This window comes from Lontra canadensis, unplaced genomic scaffold (assembly GCF_010015895.1).
Source record: "Lontra canadensis isolate GAN:19392208 unplaced genomic scaffold, GSC_riverotter_1.0 scaffold104, whole genome shotgun sequence".
Lineage (NCBI taxonomy): Eukaryota > Metazoa > Chordata > Mammalia > Carnivora > Mustelidae > Lontra > Lontra canadensis.
Window position 1 is genome coordinate 1,142,259 of NW_022631098.1, and position 16,606 is coordinate 1,158,864.

Consider the following 16,606-nt stretch of genomic DNA (forward strand, 5'->3'; position numbering starts at 1 on the left):
ATGTATCTGCTGCCATTGATCCTAATTCTTCAATGAAAATATTAAGTGGTTATTGCACCAACTCGTTCTCCAAGACTCTAAAGACGTTAATCGTGTAATTCTTTAGTGAATTGGAGCATGTGTTAGATTTATTCCAAGAAAACCCCCAAAGTAAGCTTAACCCTAAGGAAGGCTGACTAATCCTTCACAGTTTTATGGTCATTTAGAAGGCTGCGAAGTGCACATTCCCCATCATGATATAAACCAAAAAGCACAGACAAGTTAACCTATAAACAACAAATTATTGCTTATAAAACAAAACTCTCTGTCAGCTAAGGATTCTGGAATGCGTGGCACTGGACAGAGAGCTCTGCCTTCAGAGGGTCTCAGAGTCCCTGCCGCCAGGAAGAAGCCGTGAGTTCTGCGCCCCAAAGGCGCAGGTCCTCCATCTTCCTCACCAGCCCTTTCCCAACAAATATCCCCATGACGTTGCTCCTGATTCTGACTTGAGACATGCTGGGTTTTTGCAGACCATAAAGCCTCACTCTCCCAGAAGACCTTCTTTTTTAAAAGAGAGAAAACGGATGGCCGTTCTTTCACCATTCATGTCTTTGATTCTTTGGAGAGAAAATGCACGTAGTGAAAGCAGCAGGCAGCTACACTCGCTGATACTTGATACATACCTGCTCCTACCAAACCAGCAGCCCCGGGTTCGCGCTCTGTCCCGGCAAGGGGATGACCCCGAGCGCTCACTTCTGATTTCTACCAGAAACCAGGTACCAGGTATCTGGTTGTGCAAGGACCTTTTCCCTCCGCATCTCCTCCATCCTACAGCACCAGACGCTCTCCAAACGCCACACCCACAACCCCTTCTGCAGAAGTCAAACAGGCCAAGACTGAGACCCCCCCGCCAGAGTATAGGACCAAACCTAAAGCCACTTTAACATCTGTTTTTCTATCTCCAAGGCTAAAAGGGGGCTGGTGGGAAGACACTGCTCTGAGGTGATTAAGGCCTTGTTATCCCGCCTATTTAGGGAGATGCACCATTGATGCTTTTCTGAACAGAGAGGGTTACTCTGTTGCAAGGAAAACAATGGGGCACATCCAAGTAGTTAGCTATCCATTCTTCTGTTGTCCCGCATATCCTGAATGTCCCAGACTCTGCCTGGGTTGATAAGAAAAAGCCAAAAGAAAACGACTGAAATAGCCAAAACCCTCATTTATTCTGCATTGCATTATGTAAGGAAGCTACGCTACTTGTTATCCTTCTTCCTTAACTCTCCCTCCTCTGTCCCTGTCCCTCAACATTACCTAAGTCCAAACCACAGGACCAGGTGCTAACACTTTAGCAACAAACACAGATACATGATACTGATCCTTTAACACTTTCTCATAGACACTCCTTTGTACCACTGAAGCATTTCGATATCCAAGAAAATACTCACTGTTGCACCTAAGAATATAAATACATTTACTACTTTTAATTGGAGCTAAAAATGGGCTTCGCAAATTACGACTGGAAAAGCCATAATTTTTCAGGCAACTAAAATTAGATCATTTTGGTGAGCAGAAGATCTATTCCAAATAAAGCAGTAAATTTCACACAGAAAGCGTCCAGCGGGGAGGGCAGAGTTCACAGCGATCTTTCTCTGTATAGCCTTTCCCAGAGTTTAAAAGCCTCTTTGGAGAGGTCCTGCATTACCACGGGGACAGCCAGAGCACCAAAAGGAGGCGAATAAAAGACTCTGAGCAGTCTGTCCTTAATATCCCTAAATTTGTAAATGATGAGACGAAAAATAGCAACTACCAGTTTCTAAGCCAAAAAGAGAGAGAGAGAGAAATAAATGGCAAAATGTTGATCTGGAAACAATTCCGTCCCATTACTAGGAAGGGGATGACCCACTCCATCACACATGTGTTTCCAGAGAGTCCTAGGAAGGAAACAACAGAACAAACATGGGACAGAGGCCAAGCCTGTTTTCTGCAGCAAGATTTCTCCCACTCTGCAGGTCCTTTCATTGCAGGCCAACCACTCAACTCAAACTTCAACCGAAAAAGCCAGCACATGATCAAACCCTCTAGAGGAATACATACTAAGCTGACAGATAAGGTCATTTTGCAAGAAGCAAAACTGGCTTCCCTAGTCCTATTTTCTGACCTAAGGACTTTTAATCTTTCTTGATAATAAGTGAAGCAACACACAGATAACTGAACACACCCATTTCTCGTCTCTACTACTAGCTCCTGGTTGATGAAGTAGACAAGAGAAGTATGTTCTCCCTGTCCAAATACACCATATTTAACCATGCCACCCAAAGGCGATGAATGTGTATCGTACTGTTGGAAAATCTCCCACTGGTACCCCTCTAGAAGGATTCTCTGAACCAGGCTGAGATTCTCTATTTCCGTGCCAAACTCCCTCACTCCAAAGACGGCTCCTTTCTCAGGTCATGCTTTCCTCTTCATGGAGTTGATGGATTTTTGCCTTCTCATAAATGATTGCCCAGGAGAATTTAAATGTCACTGAACAAGAGGAAATCTCAGCAAACCGAGATCAACCACCGTTCTGTGACTTGTTGAAAACACAGCTTCCAAGGACTCTGACCAGTGAAGCTGTTACCTTTGTCCTCGGGCAGTCCGTATTGCAGGAGTCATGACAAGACAAGACTCAAAGAGAACAGGCAACGCTCAAGCCCGTCATCACCTGTTGGACCCACGCCAGTCTCTGGGCAACAGACGGCAGACATTTCGTTTTCTTCTTCAGAAATTTAAGTTGTACAAGATCATGCTTTTTAGGGGCACCTGGGTGGCTCAGTGGGTTAAAGCCTCTGCCTTCGGCTCAGGTCATGATCTCAGGGTCCTGGGATCGAGGCCCGCATCCCGCTCTCTGCTCAGCAGGGAGCCTGCTCACCCCTCATCCCCCACCCCTGCCTACTTGTGGTCTCCCCCTGTGTCAAATAAATAAATATTTTTTTAAAAGATTATGCTTTTTACATTTCACTAATTACCAATATTTTCTACCATTATTTTTACTAATTACCATTATTTTACATTTTAAAAATTACCATTATTACTAAGGTGTAAATAAAATCTCATCTCTCAGGGTACCTGGGTGGCTCAGTTGGTTAAGTGTCTACCTTCGGCTCAGGTCATGATCCCTGGTTCTGAGAATCCAACCCCACATCACTGGGCTCCCTGCTGAGTGGGAAGTCTGTTTCTCCCTCTGCTCCTCCCCCTGGCTCATGTTCTCTAATCAATAAATAAAAATCTTTTTAAAAAAATCTAACGGGGGTGCCTGGGTGGCTCAGTCGTTAAGTGTCTGCCTTCAGCTCAGGACATGATCCCAGGGTCACTGGATCGAGCCCCGCATCCGGCTCCCTGCTCCACGGGAAGCCTGCTTCTCCCTCTCCCACTCCCCCTGCTTGTGTTCCCTCTCTCGCTGCGTCTCTCTCTGTCAAATAAATAAATAAAATCTTAAAAAAAAAAAAAAAAAGAAAGAAAGAAAGAAAAGAAAAGAAAAAAATCTAATTGCTCTTGTCTACTAAAACCACTCTTTCCCTAATATCAGGTAGCACTTTCAGGAGACTTTCCTCTCACAAGGGGATCTGCAGCTCCAGGCCATGCCACAGACAACGACGCTGTGCTGGGCCAACAGCGTCCCCTGGTGGTTACTCGCCCAACTGCCGGACCCAAGAGCAAGCGGATGCAGAGGCCTTCAGGACCGCCACAGCTTTACCCTGGACACTTCCGCGCCCTCCCGCTGGCCAGGCTGGGAGCATAAGCCAAGGAGATGTGAGGGGCAGGGAAGTATTTACGAACTGCGCAAGTCAAGAACCGCTTTTCCAAATAGTAAACATCCCTCTGCTGAGATTCTCATGCGTCCCTTCATGGGGCACCATCTTAGCCCACCAAGTCTCAAGAGAAATGAAGGCTGATGATAGAGCTCAGGCTTCCTCCTTCCCTCCTTCCCTTCCTTCCTTCCTTCTTTTCTTTCTTGGTCATTGAACTAAGTTTATTCTATTTAAATGCCCATCTTTTATTGGAGGTTAGGCCTATTTGGGGGAGAATTAAGATGTCCCTTCTTCTATAAAATGGTGGCATTAAAACATGATCCATTTAACAAATTACCCTTGCCTTCCAAGTTACCAACCTTAGTTGCTCCTTTTTTTTTTTCTTTTTTTTTTTTTAAACTAATGGACAAAACTATAAATAGTCTGGGTCACGCCAAGCCCTGGGCCCCATTTGTTCTTATCCCTTCTCTTCTGCAATAACTGAGTTCCCTGGGGTAGAAGGACATCCCTGCCCCTGTATACATTAAGGGGGACAAAGGTTAAGTAAACCTGTGGGCTTCCTTTTCACTGTCCCTCACTCCCTTGCTTATATTATAGACAAACCACTCCTCACAAAAGGTCCAAGTTCCTCACAGAACATTTTGGGTTTACCCAGAATGAAAATGTTATCCATGGGTAGACGTCATCAAGGCTCCAGCGTACAAAAGCCAGATCTACCTCTGGCTGTCAGTATGTTTAGAAAAATCTGGTAGACTCGTGGTTTGAGGTCACCTGGAATCTGTGGTAGGAGGCACCCCAAGGTCTCCCGTGAAAGCACTTACTCTAAGGGGTAAAGAGGGTCAGGCAAACAAGTTTGTCCCAGTCCTCATCTTCAGACCCTGAGGGAAAGGGGATTCTGAGTTCTATGTGGAGTTGGTCACTAAGACTGGTTGTTCCCTACCAACACTCCACAGGTCCCTGTCTGAGTAATAAGGAGAAGGGAGGGCTCCCCCAAAAATTTGATAAAGTTTTTTTTTTTTTTTAATTAAAAACCCATGTAAGACATTGGGGCAAAAAAATATCCCTGCTATGGTATCTACTTGACATATAATACAACGCAGCTCTCACACACCACCAACATCAGATAGTAAGATAGCACGGCTCACTCTGGGTGCCTTAACACGGCATGATTCGGTACAGCTCACAACATCACCCCTTAGCCATGCTGGGAGCATCCAACAACAGTCCTGCCATCATGAACACTGGGATCTTCAACATGGACACACACACGCGCACACACACGGACAAAGACCTCAGGAGACGACCTGCCTCACTGCTGAGTCCTTGAGCCCACTGGCAGGACGTGTGAGCCACCCTCCCGCTCCAGCCACGGCCTCTCACAAAGAACAGTGATAATAATACTGAAATTATTAGAGACTAGACAATCACGGACTCAGACAGGAAGATCCCCAACTTCAGTCAAGGTTCAGAGCCAGAAATCAGATTTGCACAGGAGGCAAATCCCAACGTACAAAGTTCAAGTTTTCCTGGAAGGCGAGTATTCTTATTATTATGTTTTTCACCCTCTAAGTAAATGGAGGCACATAATTTGTGCTTAAACATCTCCAGGAGTGTTGACATTAAATCACTTGAAGACAAGGTCTTGGTCTTCCTTTGCCTTCATCTCTAGTCCTCTCATTTGCAGAAAATGGAACGTTTATACCATCTGTGCCCCTTCCCTTCCTGCCGTGTCACCCACAGGAATACAGAGTTAATATACCGAGCATGTTAGCAGCGCACTGAAGGATTCCTGAGACGTCTTCGACTTCCTCTTTGCTGGAATGGTCTGCATAGGACCATCTGTTGGAGATACTGTGGAAATTCCTTTCTGCATCCCTGTAACTAAGAAGAAAACAGAATTAGCACACGGAGGCCACTTTTAAACCACGTGCGAGTATGCGTACACATGAGCACACGCCGTCTGTGCCCCTGGTGTAGCCACATTCTAAAATAATGGCAGCTTTTAGACACCGTTTCTTGCAAAAGTGGCCGCAAACGTGGGCGTTCGCGGCGTGGACCAGGAACCCGGGGCCGGTGTTAACACGGCAGCACCGGGTGAAAACACCGGCCCGTCCGCAGCCGGTACGGAGACGGCTTCCTTGTCGGAGCGCTTTGCCTCGGTGGGTCACCCGGTCCTACGAGGAAGACGTTTAGCACAAAGCCTGACTCATGGTACAAATTCGCTAAGCAAGCATCTGGAGTCTTGTGGTCTTCCCGTCGTCTGTGAGACGTGGGGAAGTGAACTCACCTCTGTGGGTGTAACCTGCCCCCCTCATAAAATGACGACCCCCCCACCCCCAGCCCCAAGTTCTTGCGAGGACAGAATGACGAAACACCTGGGTCACCAGGTGTCGCCTGGATCTTCTCCAGTTGCCTCTGGATCAGAGCCAAGGCACCAACGCTCAAGATAATAGGGACCTAAGGCTCCCACATTCCCCCCAAGAGTAGCCATTTCCACCAGAACTTAAGAAAGGACTCAAGTCCCTGCTACTGCTGGTTACAGACACCAAGGAATGAAACAAATCTGAAAGGCAATTCTCAGAAGAGCGAGGAAGTGGCCTAGGAAGACAGCGCTGTTATTACCCCTCCTCCCCTCTCCTCCAAGAGAAAGAGAAAGGACACGTTTTCTGCAGAAGCCCAGCTGGGGAAAGAGGGTCCACCCCGATTAAGACCGGGGGCTGGGTATCGCGACCCACCATGAACGTCTGCTGAGGTGGCATAATTCCTGAGTGGAGGGAGGTTCCAGAAAGAGCTACTAACAGGGAAAAGGACAAGAAGCCAATGAGAGCAGCACCGTACCTCCATTTGGCAAACAGGAGTTGCCCATGGGTGAGGAGATACCAGGAAAGAGGGGGGGTGGGGGGAAAGAGAGGGGAGCATTCGTGGTCCCTGCTGACCGCCCTCCCCATCCAGCAGGAGACGGATCCCACTGGCAAGACTGGAGAGTGTGGTCCTCAGAGCCAGGAGGAGGGCCATCTGACACTGTCCAGGTAGAACCCGTACATGGACCCAACTGAGGACACCACAGTCAAGACAGGACTGTTCCAACCACCAGTGAATTTGAAAAAGCTTCTGCCATTTTCCATTTCATTCCTGCCTGATGCATCAGAAGAGGGGCGCCTGGGTGGCTCAGTGGGTCAAAGCCTCTGCCTTCAGCTCAGGTCATGATCCCAGCGTCCTGGGATCGAGCCCTGCATCGGGCTCTCTGCTCAGTGGGGAGCCTGCTTCCCTTCCTCTCTCTCTGCCTGCTTCTCTGCCTACTTGTGATCTTGGTCTGTCAAATAAATAAATAAATAAATAAATCTTAAAAAAAAAAAAATACATCAGAAGAGAGAGGAGCCCAGAAAGGGGCGGCCTGGACCCCAGGAGTGAAAAACCACAGGATACCCCCTCTAAGCTATATTCCCAGTCGCTCAGACCGAGGCCTGACGCAGTGGTGTAAGGGTGAGACTGGGCAGGGGGTTGAAGATGTGGACTCGCCTGGTGTGGAATTGGGACTTCCGGGAAATTCCCTGAAATCGGGCGAGCTGCCTGCGCTAGCATCAGTGGAAACCCATCCTCACGTGTTTGAAATAACTGAACAGAAAAAATAACATGGCCTCAGGTCTGCACACCTCACGGAGTTAGACCCCAATAAACCAGGCTGGCAAAATACTACAGTTTCCTGAATGCAGGACACTTGATAAAAGGTGGAATGGGGAAGGCAGTTATTAAAAACAGACAAATACAGGCTTACTTATAAAATCAGGCTCCCACGTTTTAACTGGAATTACCCTAGACAAAGTATTTTTTCTCATAGCCTCAATTTCCTTATTTGTAAAATGAGCTTCATGCAATGATCTTATGAAATAGATGGTCAGCATTACATAAAATATAAGAGACCTAACATGCCCAGTACGTTGCCTCAAAAACACTGATCGATCAATGGATAGTAGCTTTTATCTCATTGTTTTCATTCATTCAGATAGATATTCTATGTAAATATAGGAAAAAGCTTGATCACTTTTTAGATAAAATACTGGATAGCCCCCAAATCTGACCATAACAGCAAAAGCAATATCATTCAAGTTTATTTTCCAGAATAATCTGGGTTACCCACTTCTCGTGTTCTATGGAAATCATTGTAGCTTAACCCCATTCAGTTGTCTAAAGAAAAAAGGAACAGAAGCTTGGGTGTACAAAACAAACACGGAGCCCATGGTGATAATTGGAATAACAATTTAATTTTAGATGACTATAGGAAATGTTGTCCCAAACTAATAGGAGGTTGGCAAGCAGGCCCACTTGTGATATGAGCAGAATGATGCTTATTCTTGGGGGGGGGGGGGGTACAAAACGAGTGGCATGAGTCTGAATACCTATTTCTTCATACTTCAGTTTTTAAAATATATAATGATGGAACATCACATCCCACGAAGTCAGATTATCATGTGTTTTCCAATTGTGGTTTTAAAAACATCTCTGCTTTGTCTGCATGGTCCTGCTAATCTGTCCCCAGCAGCTATGGACGGGTAGGAGTCACATAGTGTAAACGTGAGTCAAAGTGGCCAGGGAGGCACTCTAGAGGTAGAAATTTGGATGAAGGAGAAAGAAATAAATAAATAAAATCCCACCTCCCAGGAACAAGAAGCTACAGCCAGAGGACGAACTGAGCATGTTTGGCTCCTGACGGTAAACAAGATTCGAAAATTCTAGCAACTCAGGCTGGACAGGGCAATAATGCAGTGGGAGGGTGAACGGACAACCGAACACTGTCGTGCAGAAGAGTCAGAGACTAAGAGTGGCAACAGTAATAAAGACTCCGTGAACACACTGACAATTCTGTATACCGAGCACTGTAGTACTTTCCATGATTCTGTGACCTGATGTTATCGTTATAATTTCACTGAACGTCAGCCCAACCAACGCTGCTATTACTAGCATCTTAAACATGAGAAAACAGAGGCTCAGGGAGGTTAGATCAGGTGCCCTAAATCATTCAAAGGCAGAGTCTGACTTTAAATTTAGTAAATCTGGGTGGCTCAGTGGGTTAAGCCTCTGCCTTCAGCTCAGGTCATGATCTCAGGGTCCTGGGATTGAAAGTCCCGCATTGGGCTCTCTGCTCGGCAGGGAACCTGCTTCCTCCTCTCTTTCTCTCTCTCTCTGCTTCCTCTCTGCCTACTTGTGATCTCATTCTGTCAAATAAATAAAAAAATCTTAAAAATAAATAAATAAATAAATAAATAAATTAATTAATTAATTTAGTAAATCTGCCACATGGTAGCTTTGCTCCCGAGGCACATTTTCTCAGCCCTCGGCTCTAAACCATGGGACAAGATGCCCAGAGACAAGGAGGCACCGGGCATAATGGTAAAAATGACAGCAGAGGAAAACAGTCCTCATAAACCAGACTTCCCTCAATCCCAGTGCCTCTGAATTCTGAAGGTGAACCCAGCCTGCTTCCTACTTACACCTCTTGTTCCCTACTGTTCTTTCCAGACACAATGCCCAAGAAGTGAGCTCATCCCCTAGAAGCGTGAGTTACAGAGACAAGCACGAAGAAGTATGCTCAGCACCCTTGTTCTCATTTTGCACCGAGGCAAGAAGACCTGCTTCATGACCAGGACACTGTCAGGGTGAGTGCGCTCATGCAATTTACAGGAAAAAAAAAAAAGGAATTAAAAATATGAGAAACTTACACCAAGTCAGTCTGACACACAGCATCAGAACATGAAGCATAAATAAGAAATTAAGCCCGTAAGTCAGTAAAATATATGCTCTATAGGAAAGGCTCTTGGCATTAGAACTGTAATAGACCCCGGGCAGTGTCTCAAGCCCACCTTTTATGCCCCTTCCAAGCACAATCTACTCTTTCATCCACGGTACACACCCCTCCATGTATAGAAGACCTCCAGGTGCATTCCTTTCATTTACTCACACCACCCCCCCAAGAAAACATGTTAGTCCCTCCTATGAACTGAGCAATTACGAAGGCATAGGACCATAAAGGTAAATCTTTTAGATAAGTCAACAACAGAAGCTATGATAAGCTCTACCAAAAACAGTAACAGAGAGCGACACAATACAAAATGATCGGGGTGGGAGGTAGAAGTAGGGGATGGAGGGTTTCTCTAGAATGGGTGGCCAGAGTATGTTTTTTGGAAGATAGTGACATTTCAACAGAGACCTGAATGTATTAAAAAAAAAAAAAAACACACAAAGGCCTGGCCTGCCAGGGAGGCAGTAGAAAGGGGAAGTGGAGGGGGGTTACAGTCAGAGAGGAAAGCAGAGGCAGATCCCAGCAACAGTTCAGATTTTGGTCTAGGACAGTAAGTCACCATAGGGCTGAAAGCAGGGATGTCACAGCGTAATACCTGACCCGCGGCGGCAGTCAGCAGAGTCACCTGCAAACCGGTCAGAAACGCCGCCTTCTGAGCGCTCGGGATATATGGGGTCAGAAGCCCCGGGGGCGGAGTCCAGCCCTCCGGGTTTCAGCAAGGCTGCAGGTGACTCTGATGCACGCCAACACCTGAGAACCCGCGGCATCATCTAATCTGTTTAGTCCCTTTACGGTGCTGGACCCACCAGCTCGCGGGACAGGAGGAGCAGCCCCAGCACGAGATCGGGGTGGCTCTAGAAGCCGCGGTGACAGTGGAGACAACCTGAATGGTCTCTATGAAGAAATCCGCGAACGAGAGGTTGGACAAGTCGAGGAACAGAGCAAATGTTTAAAGACAAAGTTCCTGGGGCGCAGGGAGGCTGTCTCGCTCCCAGTCCTCCGTCTGCACGGCTGCTCCCTGCACTCGCGCCCCTCACGGAGACGAACGCCTCCGTTCCTAGGGATGCGAGGACGCCTCAAGGAGCAGCGAACAACCCCGAGGCTCTGATAAATAAAGAGGTCCACGGCAGTTTTTTTTTTCCTAAGATTTTATTTATTTGTTAGAGAGAGCGAGCGAGCACAGGCAGACAGAGAGGCAGAGAGGCAGGCAGAGGCAGAGGGAGAAGCAGGCTCCCCGCTGAGCAAGAAGACTGATGTGGGACTTGATCCCAGAACACTGGGATCATGACCTGACCTGAAGGCAGCCGCCCAACCAACTGAGCCACCCAGGCGTCCCCCACAGCAGTTTTAATGGAGAAAAAGGGGAGGTTAGGAGGCCAGTGATGAGAGGCTGACTTAAGAAACTAAAATCAGGGGGCACCTGGGTGGCTCAGTGGGTTAAAGCCTCTGCCTTTGGCTCAGGTCATGATCCCGGAGTCCTGGGATCGAGCCCCACATCGGGCTCTCTGCTAGGCGGGGAGCCTGCTTCTCTTCCTCTCTCTCTGCCTACTTGTGATCTCTCTGTCAAATAAATAAACAAAATCTTTAAAAAAAAGAAAAGAAAAGAAAAACTAAAATCAGGAGGGTCAGTGCCCTTCTGGACATGGATGGAGCTGGAGACTATCAGGCTAAGGGACCTAAGTCAGTTAGAGAAAGACAAATACCACATGATTTCACTCATGTGTGGAATTTTAGACACTAAACAAGTGAGCCGAAAGGAAAGAGAGACAAAGAAACGGACTCGGAAAAACAGAGAAAACACGGGCGGTCACCAGCGGGGCGGGGGTTGGGGGTGGGGGAAACAGGTGAAAGGGATGAAGGAGGGCGCCCGGGTGATGCAGGAAAGTGCCGAATCACTATATTGTGCACCTGAAACTAATATTACTCTGCAAACTAGAATCTAGATTTTTTCTTTAAAAAATAAAAAATAACATTTAATTTTTTGTAAGAAATAAATTCTTAAATTTAAAAAGTTAATTTTTTAAAAAAAAATTAAAAACAAAAACAAAAACCAGGAGGGCTAGCTTATACTCCTTGTTAACCAACCTGATTCGTCATCCCAGCCTAAGGCACCTAAAAGCTGAAGGACTTCAAGACAACCCTTAGGCAAAGCCTTATTTCAGGGATTTGGAAAAGCACGTCTGTCCCATCCTCCCCCTGCCCCCCCAGAACTAGGTAGCGAATATTCAGCACTTCTTATGGGTTGCCTGAAATCCCTTTAACTGGCAGAAACATACTCCTCTCTAGTTAGGGATAAAGAGCCCTTAGCTGCGTCTCCCTAAGAGAAACAGAGCACAGGTGCGAATACTTAATTCAAGGGCTCAGACAGGGGCAGGTGGACAGGGAGGCCAGGACTGACGGAAGAGGAACACACAGTCAGGAAAGGCACACGTCACAATGCCTGCACACGTCACAATGGCTGCACACGTCACAATGCTGCACACGTCTCAAAGCTACGCCCGCGGGTTTTCTCTTCATGCGCACGCGCAAGAGGAAAGGCAGTGCGCTCGGGGCTTCAAGCGCTCAGAAGCAGCGCGTGGGGAACGTCCGTTCACAGGTCTCTTTGGAACCGGCCGGACGTCGTGACACCGCTTCACATCCGGGCCGTGTGCACCGTTTTCTCTACACCGCGTCTGCAGGAAGCGGGACTAGAAAAGACCCTTTGGGGCCATGAACCTCCCCAGGCTCCGTCTACACAGAGCGAACGGGAGACCTGAGGCAGTGGTTTCGATAAAAGAGAACCCCGTCTTGATGTGGGAAACAAAGGCAGAAGAGGAGTTATTAAATTTCCTTGCTATCTGCAGCCCATTGGCAAGTCGTTGAAACAGGCAGAGTGACAGTCCTCTAAGGACCCAGCTGCCCCGATGTCAAAGCTCCGCTAAAGGCAAAAGGCACTCTGAGCTCAACCACCAGGATCCTGGAAGTCTATTTTAACATAAAAATCTCTACCCACCACGATACTTGCTGGCAATCCTTCCCCAAGCATAGGACCCACCGATAGACACCTGAAGGGCCTCGTGACTCGGGTTTTATGAGGCGGTAATAAACGCCTCTCCCTAATCACAGCTAGCCCCCTAAAATCTGGAAACCTTGCTTCCTGACTTCCTTAGAGACTTACCTGATCCCTAACCCCCTCCCAACTTAAACGCATATAAGTAGCCCACAGCTCATAACCCCCCCCCCTACAGCTCTTTCTGCCCACGGGGCGGAGGGGGTGGGGGGGCTTTCTTTAATAAAACCACCTTCTTGCACCAAAGACATCTCAAGAATTCTTTCTTGGCCATCAGCTTCAAACCCTAATGTCTTTTCCTACATCACATGTTACTAATGGAAAAAAGAATTTTCTGATTCCGATAATATAGTTTAGTTACCTCTTCTGATCATAGTTCTAAAACTCCCATTCCAATTTGCCGTGAAGACATAGCTTAGTTCACAAATGAGACTTGGACCAGTTACGATTTCATTTCAAAACAGAGCATTCACTATTCCAGGAAAAGCCTGCATTAGATTACTGGTAGTGTCTTTAAAATATTAAAAATAATAATAAACAGAAGAGCAAGCAAACATGTAGTGTTCACCATATGCAAGAAACTGTTCCAAGTCTATTGACTAATTTAATCCAAACATCACACTGTGGAAGCAGCAGATCCAATGAGAGTGATTAAGTTTTATTTTAGAATATGTGGAGAGAGATTAATTTGACATCATTTACCTCCGTTAGGATAAACCATTTAAAATCACTAATGGCCTCAAACTAAAACCCATCTCATGAGCTTAAATAATATGCTTTTCCTAGTACTGCACTTTGGAGAATTGATGTGACAACGTTTCAAAGCAATTCCCTTTGAAATGACAATTAACATAATCACCAAGCACTTACAGTATACGGCATTGTACTAGATACCAAGATTATTTTTCCACCAATTTTTCTTTTCTTCTGTTGTTTTTTTTTTTTAAATCACACTATATCCCAATAACCAAAAATGCATCCTTGATCCCCATGGCATTGACTATTAGCCCCAAATGTTAGATGATGATCGACAGCATTTTAAGAGGTATCAGGGTCTGAATCTTAACCCCCCCAAAGTTCTTACACAAATAAATCACAATAATGCGTACAGAACGTTAACAATGTGAATTAAAAATATACAATACCTCTCATGTCAATGAATCTGCTTCCTTCATTTCAAGCTAGATTCCAACAGAAAGCAGAATTTAGGCTTCTGGATTTCCAACCGCTTCCTCCCTAGCCAACTGAAAGTATACCTCACTCTCATTTGGAGCTTTCTGTGTACAGAATATGCTCACTGAGATGACCTCATGCACCCACAGCATCTAATCCTGGATTAGTCGTTACCATTATCATCACCCTTTGCAAAACAGTTACAGTTAAAGTTCTACATGCTGGTGAGGCTGTGAGCTCCCATTTCTTCACCTTGTCGTCTTATGATGTCCAGAAAGGGAAGATTAAAGAAAACTAGGTAGCATGAGTACTCTAACTAAAGCAGTGCCCCTCACTGAAATGTTAGGCTTGTGATGACTTTGAAGAGACTTTAACTAAGGATTCTGAAATCCCATATAAAGCCCCTCCGTTGGTGTCATTAAACCTTACCACATTCCCAGGGCAAAATCATCAGATTCAGTGGATGGGAATAAGGGGGTAAGAATACAAGAAGAAAAAACAAAAAGGAAAGGTGATACCAGAAGGGAATTTCATGTAAAAGCATGAAACACAAACAGGCCCAAGGAAAACACTGCAGGGGTCCCGACGAGCCCCCAGCCCACCCTGGGAGCACAGCCAGTGTGAAATAAGACCCGCCTGGGTGGCAGAAAACCACAGGCTCAACATCTATGTTTGAGTAATTATCTTTAATTTGCCCAAATAATGACCAAAATCCGTTTTACTTACCCAATAACTTGGTGCTCATAATACTGCAGGGTCCTCTTGAGAGTCTGCTGTATCGTTTGAGGCTGGAGAATAATAACAACAACAAAATATATTATCAGCAGATCAGTGCCATTCCCATTCTGAGCATCAGACGCAGATATGCACCTTCTGACTGATCTCGTATGCATTTTTGCTTTACAATATTAACCCATTACACATTCTGCCATGTATTTTCCCCGCAGGAACTAATAGGAGGCCCTCAGCAATTACCGAGAATTTCTCGGTTTCAAGTAGGATAGAATTTCCTGGCTGTATTTTTTCCAATTCTTCCATACCAGCTCTTAGGTTCAACAAAACATCTGCTGGCAATAAACCAAGGTTTTGGGGGCAGCGGAGGGGAGGTGTACTAAAGGAAATGTGGGTCGTGCTCAGGTCAAACCTGACTTCTTCAAGGACCCAAGAGATTCCAAGCAAGGGCTCCAAACCCTCGTGGACAAGGGAGGGGGGGTGTGGCAAATACCTAAGTCATTCCTGACCAAACAGTAGAATCCTTTCGTCTCCATGACAGCTGAAGATAGAGTTTCTTAATTCCAGATCAAGACATTTTTTCTTAGGCTAACTTAGGCAACAGAGCCTGAGTTTGTAGTTTCTGACTGAAGATCCCAGAACATAGATTTAATTAAGAAATTATGGTAAGAACCTAATTTTTCAGGGGCAAGAGTGTGAATTTTTTAAAATATAAAAACGCAGAGTCATTCGGGCACAGAGAATAATCTTCCGCAGGCTTATCAAAAGATGGGTTCATTACAGCAACGGATGAATTTTAGGGGAACATAAGGACTTTGACATTCTCTTCTTGAGATGGGAGGCAGCAGGCAGTTGGCAATCTCACGGCTCTGCCCCTGATTAACCACACATATCTGAGTGAGGTTGAGAAAGCTCACCGTCTTAAAAACAGGCAATTTTTTTTAAAAAGGCTACAGACAGAGGTTGTCGTCCAGGCTCCCTTGCTCCCCTTCCCTGTTCACCTCTCTATGAAAATGTCCAGGACAGAGGTAGCAGCCTCCTTACCCAAGACTCTTCCAAGTTTCAGCCTCCTTCTTGACAGGAAAGGGTTATTCGAAAGCAAGAGGAAAGTGAACTTCGATTAAATCAAGGGCATCCCCTGAAATCTGTTCTACGCTACCATTGAGGAAAGCCCTTTCACTGAACAAATCTAAGGCTTCCCTTAAGCCAAAGCAATCAGAAATTAATTTTAGGAGGAATCAGCCTCCCCGTGTTGAAGGAAATAGGTACAGGGCAAATGCTTTCAACAGCCGGTTTTCATTTGTACTACGTTAAAAAGATGAACGGGAGGCTTCGAACCTGCACAGGTAGCTCAGAACCAAAGCAGAGTAAATAGAAGGTACCTAAGGAAACGAAAAAATCACGTCTGAGCCAAGAGCAGTGGAGCTGTTGAGAAATCTAGGGGGGATGAAGCAGACACAGCAATCCTAGTGCACAGGAAAAGTGTGCTTTCAAAACCCGACCCGCGGCCAATGCAAACCAAGTCACTGGCTCAGGACCCCTGGGACCTGGGCCCCTTGCACTGGCTTGGCAGCTGGTGAACTAAGATAACTTTCTCTTTGGCCGCACGCCCTAAACGCAGTCAATATGCAGAGCGGGATTACCCTTCCAGTAACCTCTGGTCGCAACACATGGAACAGAAAGCAGGAACTCGAGTGCACAGGGCCAGCCAGTAAAGACCAGAATGACCTCATCTGTACAAAGGGACATTTTTTCCCTGCACCAGGAATTTCCCAGTCATTAAAAAGCACATGTTTGCAAGAGGAGTTGAGCCTTTTAAAGAGCTGATTTTTTTTTTCTTTTGTAAAGCAATTACTTTTCTTCCCCAGTGGGAGTTAAATTTATAGTTTCCAAATACATTAAAAAGAAAACGTTCTCTGGCCATAGCTGACCAAACTTCAACTTGGGAAAGCATTTACACACTTCCTGTGGCCTGCCGAAGCCAGTGGGCACGTTCTGAGGGTCTAAACGAGGAGTACGGAGGCTGAGGGCAGAGCGTCTCCTCACCAGCAAGCCACGGCAGACTTCCCCACACACCTGACTCCC

At 46.1% G+C, this 16,606-nt stretch overlaps 1 protein-coding gene across 2 annotated transcripts in view; it reads right to left on the minus strand.

The window, feature by feature from the left end:
- Positions 1 to 16,606, minus strand: part of GUCY1A2 (guanylate cyclase 1 soluble subunit alpha 2) — a 308,505-nt gene that overhangs the window by 264,755 nt on the left and 27,144 nt on the right. For both annotated transcript variants that reach the window (XM_032838446.1, XM_032838445.1), the window contains exons 2-3: positions 14,516 to 14,577; positions 5,530 to 5,651 (exon numbers count right to left, since the gene is read on the minus strand). In XM_032838446.1, coding sequence (XP_032694337.1) covers positions 5,530 to 5,651; positions 14,516 to 14,577 — 184 coding nt within the window. The remainder of the gene's footprint in view (positions 1 to 5,529; positions 5,652 to 14,515; positions 14,578 to 16,606) is intronic.